The sequence below is a fragment of the Trichosurus vulpecula genome, chromosome 4, assembly GCF_011100635.1.
Source record: "Trichosurus vulpecula isolate mTriVul1 chromosome 4, mTriVul1.pri, whole genome shotgun sequence".
Classification (NCBI taxonomy): Eukaryota; Metazoa; Chordata; class Mammalia; order Diprotodontia; family Phalangeridae; genus Trichosurus; species Trichosurus vulpecula.
The window spans coordinates 381,479,263-381,492,668 of record NC_050576.1 but is presented as its reverse complement, the minus strand read 5'-3'; the positions used below and the strand labels follow the sequence as shown (position 1 = coordinate 381,492,668).

At 38.4% G+C, this 13,406-nt stretch overlaps 1 protein-coding gene across 1 annotated transcript in view; it reads left to right on the top strand.

Annotated features, from left to right (window-relative positions):
* The window catches only part of EFNB2 (ephrin B2), a 53,481-nt gene extending 42,773 nt beyond the window's left edge, over positions 1-10,708 (top strand). Inside the window, exons 3-5 of the mRNA XM_036757275.1 lie at positions 4,275-4,367; positions 5,117-5,230; positions 6,900-10,708. Coding sequence (XP_036613170.1) covers positions 4,275-4,367; positions 5,117-5,230; positions 6,900-7,288 — 596 coding nt within the window. The 3' untranslated portion in view covers positions 7,289-10,708. The remainder of the gene's footprint in view (positions 1-4,274; positions 4,368-5,116; positions 5,231-6,899) is intronic.
* Positions 10,709-13,406: the final 2,698 nt, after the last annotated feature.

The following is a 13,406-nucleotide window of genomic DNA, read 5'->3' as shown; positions in this document are numbered from 1 at the left end:
GAAGAACCATTGGAAGGCAGGAAAAGTGGATTCTATTGAAGATTCATTCATCCAGTATCAATGCCTCAAAAGCTGGCCTTAGCAGCGGTTAAAAAAAACAGTCCCAAACCCTGTTCCCCCCCCATACACACACACACACACACACACACACCCCAAAAACTATTTTCATCTCATTAAAAAAAAACCACAACACATCAACTTCATTGTAGTTTTGTCAGTCTTGCACAGTAACACTGCTGAGATAGAGCTGCCTTCCTCATACCATCTTCTCTTCTGGTGGCCCTGGAGTGTTAACTCAAGCTACCTCTCTAATTGGTACTAGTTTTATTTATTTATTTTTCATTTTTAATTTTGTGGATGGGAGAGTTTGGTTCGACTGAATTTTAAGCTAAATCTAGTTGTTTCCAATATAACAGAAATGTTATTCAGGAGATAAGAAATTTTAAAATGACCCAAATATTGGCAATCTAAAGCAGTCACAAATGAGATGCAATCAGGAGTGACTACCTAGACTAGAGATTCTTAACCAGTAGTCTGAACTCATTTTAAATAATATTTTGATAGCTTTTCCTTCGATGTAATTGGTGTCATTTATAAACCTATGTATTTTATTTTTATACATTTAAAAATGTTATTCTGAGAAGGGGTCCATAGGCCAGGCTGTCAAATTGGATCATGATGCACACAAAAAAGATGAAGAACCCATCACCTACATGTCTGTTCACCTTTTTAAAAAAATATTATTTCTATTTAGCATTACATCCTTCCTTTCTACCTTCCTCTCACCTTTGTGTTTTGGCACATGGCACATAAAGTTTGGCACATTTGGTGTATAAGAAAGTACCTTTTGGCACCCACATGGTTGATTTTACATCCAGAATTTCTCCCTTCTCTCCCATTTTCAGATGTAAACAAAGCACATATTTCTTCTCATTATTTTTGGGGAGACTATGGAAATATGCTTCAAGTCTTGTTTTATCATATACCATGAGCACTGATTTTTTTTAGCCCTTTGTGGGGCTTGATACTAGTGTAAATGAGGGTGTATATGTATATATATATATATATATATATATATATATATATATATATCTCCAATGGAGAATAAGACATATTGAAACACTAGCTAATAGCAGAAGTACAAATGTAAGATGGGGCAAAGGAAAAAAAGAACAAAAATCAGAGTCCATCCAATGATTGTAAGTTGTAAAGCATTGAGGAATGCACATAAATCAGTGAGGTCATCATCTAAGCATGAGTCACAGTTCTCCACTTTATCTTTAGTGTACAGATACCTCTTATATTTGAAAAAAAATGACAAAAAAGAAGAAAAAGCTTTGGGTAAAGAACTGAACCATGTAGGTAGGGCCTTATTAAATCTATATACAGAGATGATGGGAGTCCACTTAGAGAAATGCATGGTTTCCTAGTTTGTTTGCTTTTTTTTTTTAATGAATGAACTGACTGATGGAATAGAAATAGAGAAGATCTCAAATCTATGTTTGAGTTTGATGAAGGGAGAGGAAAAAGGGAAAAACCAAGGATTCAAGTGAAACACTGTGAACTTGGATTCTTGCAGGCTATGAAGATTCAGTTTATTGCTTAGGTTCATGCAAACTGTTAAGTATTGGGTTGTTGCTGTTAAGTAATATGGCAACTAATTTACTTATTTCTTGAGAATTTGTGGTAATTCCAGGTATATCACTAAAATAATGCACTTAGTGGTATTAATAGTAGAGCCTTCAAGCTGAGAGACTCTTATATTGTACAGGGGTAAGAATGTGTTTTTTTTTTTTTTTTAAGTAGAGAACCTTAGTTCAAATCCCAGTTCTGCCACTCACTACCTGCCTGATCTTAACATCTCCAGGTCTCAGTCTCCTTATCTCTTGGATTATACGACCTCAGGTCCTACCCAGCTCTCCATCTATGGTCTTATGTGAGCTTTGTGTGGAAGGAACCTGTTATAGTGAAGTTATGCTAAGCTTAGAATTTAACTTAGTTTTGCAAAGGACTGTTAAATGAAAAAATTTCAATACTAGCTAAAGCAGAAAGGCTAAACCTGGAGGGTGGATTATAAACATCTATCGATTGATCAATAAGCATTTATTAAATGCTTGCTGTATGCCAGATAATGTGTTAAGCCCAGGGGCTACAAAGATAAAAGTGAAACTATTCTTGTCCCCAAGGTTCTTACATTCTAGCAGGGATAACATAAGTATATGCAGAGTATATACAAAATGCACGCAAAGTAGGTTTGGGAAGGAGGGTATTAGAAGCTGTGGGGCTTAGGAAAGGCTTTAGAGGTGTCACTTGGGCCAAGTCCCAAAGTAAATCAGGGATTCTAAGAGTTGGAAGTGAAGAGGATCTGGATTCCAATCATGTGGTCCTTTAGGACAAAGGTTAAGAGGCTAGATGCTTAGCACTGTATGTGAGGAACAGCGAGTGGACTGGTATCACTGGACAGTAGGGTGTGCCGAAGGGAGTAATATGTAAGAATACTCGAAAGATTTAAAAAAAAAAAGTGACATACTTAATATGCCAGACGGAAGAGTTTATATAAGAACCTAGAGAGGGAGTCACTAGAGTAATAGGGAGCCACTAGAGTTTATCGAATTGGGGGGCAGGGGGAAATGTGCTTTGGGAAAAGCAAAAAACAATATGGACACAGGGGAAACACCTGTTTACTTTCTTAGGCAGAAAGCAGAATGAATCCTGCGAATTCGAGAAAGCAGGAGTAGTAAATATGCTGTCTCCTGGTGCATAAAAAGTATCAGCTTTCAATGTTTTAGGACTAGGTACACGTATGGGGATCAGGTAGAAATTAATTTTTGGACATCACAGTTAGGGAACATACTCTTGTATCCCCACTGGAAAATGCTCTCTGCATTTATGCCAGGAAAAATCTTGCTCTTCCCTTACCTGCACAAAAGTGCATAAGCTATTTTCTATGTAAAGTTCTCTTGCTTTTCAGAGACTTTTTTTTTTAATTACAAAAAAAATCCACTGTCATATGAAACACTCCATTCCTTGCCCTCTGTAGTTAGAGGAAAGAAATACATTCTCCTTCTGAACCTCTTACTTCTGGCAGCTTCTAGTCCTCTGAGGCTGGAACTGATATTATTAATCCAGTTATTTAAATAAAGTCTTCCCCTACTAGCCAGTCTGTTAATTACTTACCTTCAGTTACAGAGCTCATCTGGACTCATGCTACAAGGGCCAGAACAAAGCATTTAACAACAGAAAAATTTAACAGAGTTAAAAGAATCCTCTCCCCTTCCCCCATCTTTGAACAGTATCAGTGCTGGGGGCTGGACTACAATGAGGAAGCCTACCTACCTGTACCATGGGCTTTGAATAAGTCTCTCAACCCTTATGCACCAGATTGATGAATATGAGGCATGTTGCATTTAAAAAGAAGTCACTTCATGTTCCTTCCGGTAATGTTGTGGGTGCGAACCATCCATTGCAATGTTTCCCAAGACCTGACTCTTATTGTGAAAGATAAGGCCTAGGCTGTGAATCTCTGAAAGCATACTAGCAGGAAACCCCTTTTTCTATTTTTAAAGTAGAGGTCTATATTTAAAGAATGACGTCAGGACCTGTAACCATGCTTACAGGAGAATAAATCGCTTTTGAGATACAATACAGAAGCCAGGGAAGAGAAAGGGTAAGGAGAGGTTGAGGGGAGGAACAAAAAGGGCCCCTCTCTATATTTCTCTCAGAGAACTTATATTCCCTGGTGCAGGGAGGAGAATCAAGCTAATTGTTCTTTCAACAGGAAATCTATACTGAAGGAAGCAGGTGTTGTTTGGTGATTGTCACTTTAAAAAATTACTGTATTAAGAACCTTGCTCTTTGGAACTTATCCCTGAAACCGTTGATTGGTTGGCTTTTTTGGGAAGGCACTGTCCCTTTCATCTAGTATAATAATACTTAGACAGTCAATTGTGAAGGAAGAAGAAAGTGCTTAAGTAAATATGAAGCCTAATAACATACATACACCACTGTTTATGTAAAATATACAACCTGCCGATTTGTTCATTTTTATTTTTATTTTTTGTGGTTTTTTTGGTTTTCTTTTGTTTTCTTTTGCTTTTTGACTTTGAGCATTTCATGCCTTTTGGGGAACAAACCCTTTTGGAAAACTTGACTGACTAAGAGCGAATTCTTATTTTTTAAAATTGTTTTCAGACATTTCATGTTCATGTAAACTTGGCTTATTGATTTCCTGATTTTTCTTTCTTTATTTTTTTGTTCATTTTATTTTTAATCAGCTACATCAAATGGGTCTTTGGAGGGCCTGGATAACCAGGAGGGAGGGGTGTGCCAGACAAAAGCCATGAAGATCCTCATGAAAGTTGGACAAGGTAAAGACCATCTGCTGCTTCATGAAATCCCTTTGATCTGTTTCAGTCCCCACACTTAGAGTTCAGGCTTCTTTTAATAGGGTGGACCAGTGTGTGCCAACAGAGTCTAGCTCACTCATTCTTCCCCTGAGTTTTGAAAGCAAAGCCTATTTTACTGTACTATGAGCTACTGACAGATTTCCTCAAGTCAATGTAATAAGAATCTTTTATTGGAGATCTCTCTAAAAGAAAAGGCTAGCCAGGAAGCCAGCATTTCAATATTTTTGTTTTCTTTCTTCAAAAGCAAAATATCTCCTCGGTTCAAAATTACATGATATAAAATGAAAACTAATGTTTCTACAGTTTTGCTCGTTCCTGAATTCTGACTACAGAAGAGGTTTTTGTTCATTGTGTCTTTTCATATATAGATAACCTATTGTGCAGAAAGAAAGAATTATTCTTCTAATTAGAAATTGGTATAGTAGTCAATCAACTTGCTCAGTTAAATTGAAATGTCATCTGCAAAGCTTTGCTTGCCAAATGCAAGAATCCCTATAGTTTCCACAGATGGCCTCACAATCTAAACCTCCGAAATCACTAGTATAACCATTTTGCTTTAAAAGGAAAATTACATTCTTGTATCTCACAGTATTTTGCATAAAGAATCTTCTGTTCAGAGCTATTCATGCCTCATGAGATCTATATCCAGCTCATAAAGCTTAATATCATTAGATGTCTAAGCCGTAATTAATCATTTGTTTTTCACATAGATGCCAGTTCTTCTGGGTCAACCAGGAATAATGACCCAACAAGACGTCCAGAACTGGAAGCTGGCACAAATGGAAGAAGTTCAACGACAAGTCCTTTTGTAAAACCAAATCCAGGTAGATGAGCATGATTTTGTTATGGGGGTGGTACGTTCTAGTGTAATGACCAATTGGTCACTTCTCTCCCCACCTCCACCCCCACCCCACCCCCATTACCTTAGGATTATTGGGTTTTCTGTTTGGCTGATTATTTTTATTAAAAATATTGTCATCTGTAGTCAACTGAAGGCAATCTTTTAGGAATACAGCCAAGTTAAAATATTTTTGTTACCCCCACCCCATCAAAGGTTCTCTAGGCAGTGAAACGAACAAATAATCTCTCCTCCACCACCCTGCTCCACCTGGTTAAATTTAGAATTAATTGCTTCTAATAAGAATAAAATCTCTTTCCATGAAAGTTTGGGCTATACACATCTCAAAATAGTTTTATTTAGCTGCTATAAGAGCTAGTCTATAACACTAGCCTGGAGAGCAGAGTAATTTTCAGTCTTACTTTTTTCCTTCCTAATGCATTATCAAGCTGGTTTTGAATCTTACATTAATGTATATATAATTAATGCTCTAATCTCTCATCTAATTATATCTAGTCCACAAAGAGCCTAATTGATCCTTTTGTACATTTCAGATAGTTGGATTTTTAAAAGATTACTTTCCAGTCTCAGTCTTTTTTTTAATAGAGCACTTTAAAAAAAATATTTTGCATTTTAAATTTACATAAAAATCAAACAGATCACTGACAGAGATTTAGAATACTGCCAGGCAAATCTGATTGTCATTTGACTTCATTTTCTCAAGTCTTCTTCAAGCAATAGCTATATATTTGTTGCCATGCTAATGAATTTTTTTATATAGCACTTGTTGAGCGGACGTCAGCAATTTTGAGCTCTGGGATCTGTGCGCCTAGTGGGTAGTCATGTGAATTTAGCATCTGCAGCAATATTCTATCTCTTATCAAGCGTCAAGGAGGGAAGTTGTTATTTCTAACTTTCTATGACAAGATGTGTCAAATTCTTGTGACAAACTGATAAATGGATCATATAATGATGCCAGGCAATTTTTTTAGCTCTTAACATTTGGGTTGGCAGTCTGTTCAGTGTGAGAGTTTCTCCTGCCTTCCAACTGTATTTTAAGTGCAAATCAAAAAATAAAAATGGGTTACGAGCGGAACGAGCGCTTTCCTGGTTCTCGTCATTCTTTTCCCATTCTGAGGCTGTTCTACCAGTAGGCGGGGCATTTCCTTAGAAGCCAGCTATTTTGAAAAAAAAACCATGAAACCACCACCCTTAAAGTAAGGCGTCAGGGCAATTCAGTGTGGACAGTAAAACCTGAGCTGAGAACTGGCCATTTTCTTTTTCTTCCTCCCCTTGTTGCTGCCTCAGGCTAGCTAACCTCTGTTAAAAGATGAGGCATGAATCAAGAGCTGGCTGTCACTGCCAGTCCTTACTGCTGATGGATGATGATGTATAAAAAGAAAACAATGTGGTTTGAAAGCAGCATAAAAGTAAGACCCAGAGACACCAAGTCTTGTTTCCTATTGATTGCTGACTTCTGCTGTTTGCATTCAGCTGTCGAACAGGGTAATTGGTTTGTCAAAGTTTAGCTGCCAGTTAATTCTTTGGTTCTGCTTAGTTTTCACATTTTTTTTTAAGGGCTGCAAAAATAGCCTGTCGGCATCCAGGGCAGTGATAAATTCTGTTTTTCTCTTTCTGTCTTTGATGCTCTCTAGGTTCTAGCACAGATGGCAACAGTGCTGGACATTCGGGGAACAATATCCTTGGTTCCGAAGTGGCCTTATTTGCAGGGATTGCTTCAGGATGCATCATCTTCATTGTCATCATCATCACCCTAGTGGTTCTTTTACTAAAGTACCGGAGAAGACATAGGAAGCATTCACCCCAGCACACTACGACACTGTCCCTCAGTACGTTAGCCACCCCAAAGCGCAGTGGTAACAACAACGGCTCTGAGCCCAGTGACATTATTATCCCCTTAAGGACTGCAGACAGTGTTTTCTGCCCTCACTATGAAAAAGTCAGCGGAGATTATGGGCATCCAGTGTACATAGTCCAAGAAATGCCTCCACAGAGTCCAGCAAACATTTACTACAAGGTCTGAAAGAACTCTCTGGTGGTACCATTTGATTTCCCAGAGGAAACTTACTGGTCAGATGCTTTCAGTTGAGGGTTTTTAATGACACATTGTGCATTAGGATTGACTAGAGCACAGTGGGGGAAAAGGCACCAAGCCCCTTCGCAGAGAGCCTTCTCGAGCTGGACACCTTACCTAGTCTGTAGAATTTCTGTCTTGGTGAATAAACATTCACTAGAAGCTGGAAGACTTTATATAGAAGATGCCCATTCTGATTGCTGTACTCTTGTTACACTCATCATCCTCTAAGCCATGTGATGCTGCAGGCATTCGGGCATGTATAAAAAGCCAAGGGAAGAAGGAGTGATTTGTGGACGATGATAGTTGTAGACATGCTGGGAAGGTGCTCTAGGATCTCGAGCTTGAAATACAGTCTCCTGACTCGGTGTGTGCATCTCTCTCTCTCAGCGAATACTGGATGTGTCCCACAGACCTCTGTGGCTAAGTAAGACTCTTAAAAGTTCTCTTGCTTTTCAGTCCATCACTGTTACACTCACTCCTGTTGTATCCAGGGCCCTGCCATTCTTCTTCACACAAGATTTCCTTTCACTCCACATCCGGCATCACTAATGGAACATTAATGTTGTTGGGAGTTCTTTGCTCCTTCCATTTGCTACAGCAGCTATAGTTGAATGGGTAATACATTTTCTAGAAATTGTGTTTGCTAATAAGGAGCCTTCCAGCCAGAAGTTAGGCCATCCGCCGAATAAGACTAGGATGGGGGTGGGGGCGGGGGAAAGGGCTGACTGCATTTGCAGTTCAATGCTGCTGCCTCTGAAACATGAAAGCTGGAAATAAACAAAAAAAAAAACAAACAAACCACATTTTTTAGGTAGCACAGCACTTTGGTTTGCTAAGTTTTAAGAGGCAGGTAGGAGACACAACACCACACGCAGTGGATTAGGGCTGCATTTGAAGGAATTCACTGTTATCAAATAGCAATGTTCGGAGAGAAAAAAAAATAGTACCTTTTGGTTCAGTAGAACAAAGGGGGGTATTGTTAGTAAATGAACAAGCTTGGAGGGAAAGACAATAGTAGGCCGCTGATGATATATTAGGGCAGGACTGTTGTGGTACTGGCAATAAAAGACACAGCTATGAAGCTGTAGGAAAGTCTTAGTCTGCTTTGGGATGGTTTTTAAAGCAGACTCAGCTGCTATACTTATCACATTTTATGAAACACAGGGAAAGCATTTAGGAGAATAGCAGAGAGCCAAATCTGACCTAGAAGTTCAAAAGCCAAAGGTCAAATGGGCTGTAATTTCCATCATCATTGACATTATTAAAGAATTCTCATATATAAAAGGTAGGTCAGATCTCTCCCCCTCCCCCTCCCCCATCCCGTACACAGAGACCCAGATTGAGCCTTATGACACTTTGGTTTATGGCGGTGCTGTCCCTGCTGCGTGGTGAAGTCTAGGTACTGTGACTGACACAGCAGTTCACCCGGTGCTCTGTTTAAAAGTAAAGCACATATGGCAAACCTCTTAAGAGTCCACAAGACTGAAATAAATTATGATGTCGAGGGGGAGGAGGAAGATATGACTTATTTATAATAGGTGTATAGAACACAAGGGATATAAAATGAAAGATTATTACTAATATATATTTTAAGATTGCACAGAGTGCACACCAGAAGATGTGAAATTCATTCGTGGCAGTTAAATGGTCTGACCTCTCAGTGCTTTAAAAAAAAAAAAAAAGATTTTTTTTTTTAATTGGACAGCTACTTCTGGGAAAAACAACTTCATTCCAAAAATAACAATAATGAGGGCAAATACAAAAATAACAGAAGTCCTGTGAAGGCATCTCACGTAACTGTAGACTAGGAAATACAAGCCCCAAAATACCAGGAAATCGATGTTGCTGCATCATATATTTAACAATGACAAGATGTTCCGGCATTTATTTTCTGTGTTGTGTTTTCCCTTGCCTTATGGCTGAAGTGTTCGCTAGAATCCAGCAAGTCACATTGAGGGGGTTCCAGTTAAAAGTTTAGCTTTTGGCCCCCCCCCCTCCCCCTTCTCCCCGCCCTCCCTTCTGAAGGAAAAAAAAGAAAAAAAAAGTAAACATGAAACCTACTTTTTATGTGCTATGCAAAATAGACATCTTTAATATGGTCCTGTTACTATGGTAACACTTTGCTTTCTGAATTGGAAGAAAAAAAAATGTAGCAACAGCATTTTAAGGTTCTCAAACCTCCAGTGAGTACCTGCAAAAATGAACTGTCACAGAAATGATAATTCTCTCTATTTCCTGAACCTGAAAAATGATGTTGGTCCAAAATGCGTGTTTGTGTGAGAGAATGGGTGTGTGGCGTGTGTGTACATATATGTATAATATATATCTGCCATATATATTATATATATCTATATCATAGTTCTGTGGAATGTTACCATGGTGACTAACCACAGTACATATGTAATTCTTTCCATCACCCCCAACCCTTTTCTTCTTTATGTGAATCCATACAAGATTTTCTTGTAAGCCATTAAAATTTTGTTTTCAGGGTGGGGAGAGGGAAGAGAAGGGGGAACCTGGGAATAGTGAGTCTGATTTTAACGAAATCAAATTTATGTATCATCAGTTGGCTACGTTTTGGTCATGTACTAAACTGTGAAAAATCAGATGAGTCAATGAAGAGTTACCTGCAACCAATTGAAAATGTGTACTGTGTGTCTGTTTTGTGTCTGGTGCAGAATATGACAATCTACCAACTGTTCCTTTATTTGAAGTTGGTTCAGCTTTGGAAAGTTACTGTAAATGCCTTGCTTGTATTATCATCCCTAGTCACCTGACTTTGGAATTTGCACCATCATGTTTAAGTGAAGATGCTGTAAATAGGTTCAGATATACTGTATATGGATTTGGGGTGTTACAGTAGCCTTATTCACCTTTTTAATAAAATACACATGAAAACAAGACAGAAATGGCTTTTCTTAACCAGATTGTGTACATAGAGCAATGTTGGTTTTTTATAAAGTCTAAGCAAGATGTTTTGTATAAAATTTGAATTTTGCAATGTATTTAGCTACAGCTTGTTTAAAGGCAGTGTCTTTCCCCTTTGCACTGTAATGAGGAAAAAAAATGGTTTAAAAGGTTGCCAAATTGCTGCATATTTGTGCCGTAATTGTGTACCATGAATATTTATTTAAAATTTTGTTGTCCAATTTGTAAGTAACACAGTATTATGCTTGAGTTATAAATATTTTTTTCTTTCTTTGTTTTTTTTTAATAGCCTGTCATAGGTTTTTAAATCTGCTTTAGTTCCACATCGCAGTTAGTCCTCCCCCCCACCCCCACCCCCCCAGAAAATGAAATCCGTGAAAAATCACATTCCACGTCTGTTTCAAACTGAATTTGTTCTTAAAAAATAAAATATTTTTTTCCTATGGAAAAATTGCCTTCAAAGTATTTTCCTTTCCTCTTTTTTTCCTTTTCTTTTCTTTGGTTCTTTTCTTTTCTTTTACCCTAGTCTGTTCCTCTGTAATTGCTAATCATTTTTATCTGTAGCATTCTCTCTGGAGATATGTATGTACAAACTTTTCAAAGTAGGGCATGTACATTATGTTGCCCTCAATATCAACTGCACAGCCATGAACGCACAACCATTTCCTGAAAAACTACCCACACGTTTTAAAAATAATTTTACATCTTCTTCAGTTTTCTGAAACCCATTTCAGAAAATGTCCCATAGTTTAATCAGAAGTGCATCATCTGAATAATCATTCACAAAGACACTGCACTTTGGTGGTGGTGCTGGGGATTGCAATGTAGTGGGAAAGGAGGGGAAAGATACCTTAGTCATCCTAACGATTGCTTCTGAATTGTCTTAGTTTCCACTTGGGAAAGGAAGGCAGCTTATTAAGCACAGCCCTCGATGTATAATTCCCATTTGTCAAATCATTTGTCTTCCCTGAATAACCTAGAGAGGAATGACTGACAGGTTCATGCTGGCAAAGAGTAAACCTATAGGTGAAGTCTGGGTTGTTGAGGCACATTTACTTGTATGGGACTTGAGGTGAGCTTGGAGCCTGGCGGTGAGTTTAATCGGCTTTACTCACACTGCAGCCAAAGCACCTTCTTACTTGCTGGAGAGCCATTTTGTAACTACAAAAAGTAACCCTCTTTAGTTTGCTTAAGTTGCATTTGGTGTAGGCCATAAACCCAAGGCCTGGTGCATTTAGAGAAAATACTCCCAATTGCCATTATGAGGGAATGTTCTAGTTGATTTTCCAGCAGTGGTGATGGATTTGCATTTTTTTTCTCTCAGGCTTCTCTCATAATCAAATCAGCTGGCTCTGGCTTATGGCTATCATCTGCGGCCGAACAATGGCAGCATTGTGTGGCGGAAAGAACGCTGCCTTGGGAGTCTGGAGGCCTGGGCCCTGGACCTCGATATGCCTGTTGACCTTGGACCAATCACTTAACTTCCCTGGAACTCTAATGGAAAATAGATGTTGGACTAGGTGATCTCTGAGATCCCTTCTTGTCTCCAAGTTCTGGCTCCCCAGGGGAAGAAAAAGGAAAAGAAGAATACCTGGGTATTGCTATTGACTGCGCTTTCTAGTTTTACTTCCTTGCTGGGATGAGGGATTGCTTGGGATAGTGCATGAAGCGCTGTGCTTTGAGTTAGGAATATCTAGGTTCATATCCTGACTGATATTAGCTGTAAAGCCCTTGGCGGGTCACCTAATTTCTCTGTGTCTCTTCCCTTATCTCTTTAAATGGGGATAACAGCACCTACCTCACCATGTCCTCGTGAGGATCGAACGAACCAGTGTGTGTAAAAGGGAACGGGGTATAGTTCAAACAACTCTGGGGTCAGAAGATCTGAGTTCCAACCCTATCACTGACACATACTACCTGTAGGACCCTGGGTAAATCGCAACTTCCCTAAGCCTCAGTTTCCTTTTCTCTAAAACTAAGGGTTGGATTACTGGGCCTCAGAGGCTCCTTTCCTCAGTGATCCTATCAATTACAAGCCATAAAATGCTATTTACTGTAAATACCAGGTGTCACCACCTAGTCCATGCTTCCAACACTCAGTTTGAAACCAAGTTTCCCAGTATGAATTAAAGTTGATGGGTTTAATTAACTAGGAAATAAAAATAAAATTTCCAGTTGTCCATCTAAACATGAGCCGTTAGAGTATGGTGAATAGGCTACTGGATTAAAATCAGAAAAATCGTGTTCAAATTTTGCCTCCAGACACCATCTATCTGGCCACAAGCAAGTCATTTAGTCCTCCTGAGCTTCAGGCAATACTCTGAGACATTGAGTTATAAATTTTGATCTGCCTCAGTAGAAGGGATTCCTAAGTGGTGAAAGCACGAGCCCTTGAGGGATTGATGATTTCTGCTTAAATTTTGTAGTAAGAGCTGATCATATAATAAGAAAAAAGTGCCTCCTCACAGAGGAGGGATCACAAAGTGCTCATACTTCTATCTGAAGCTTTAGGAAACACCATCCCATTCAGCCCAACTTTTTAAAAATATCACTACACTGTATCTGTTTCAGCTAGTCAGTCATAGGTGTATTCAACTTTTCAAAACCCCTATGGTGACATTTTTTTTTTGGCATAACAGTTGTTCATTCAAGCTTTAAAAAAATCTCAGCAAGAGGTTAAGCATAGTAATGGGAAGTAGGGGTGGGGTCAAAGTGGAAGTCAGTAGAATAGCCCTATGTGTATGTGGTTCATTGGCTTTATGGTATGTTTTCAACTTCTGAATCCTGCAAAAAGCTCATGTGAAGTCACAATATAAATATACCTTACTGAAAAATTTAGAGTATTTTTTGGAATTCTGTTTCTGATATTTGCTTTAATAACTTGTTATAAACTCCACTTGAGAACCAGATCTGTAGTATATGATTGTAGAAGTAATACATTATTCCTTATCCCTAGTCATTTATTCCAGTTAGATTCTCCATCACCAATTGTGGTAAAAAAAAAATAATAATGCATCTATTCATAATACATTATTTCACTCATTTAGATGGAAGAATCATTCTGGTTGTCTTTTTTTATTTATTTATTATTTACATGACCAAATACATTTAACTATAATTGAAAGGCTACAGGTAT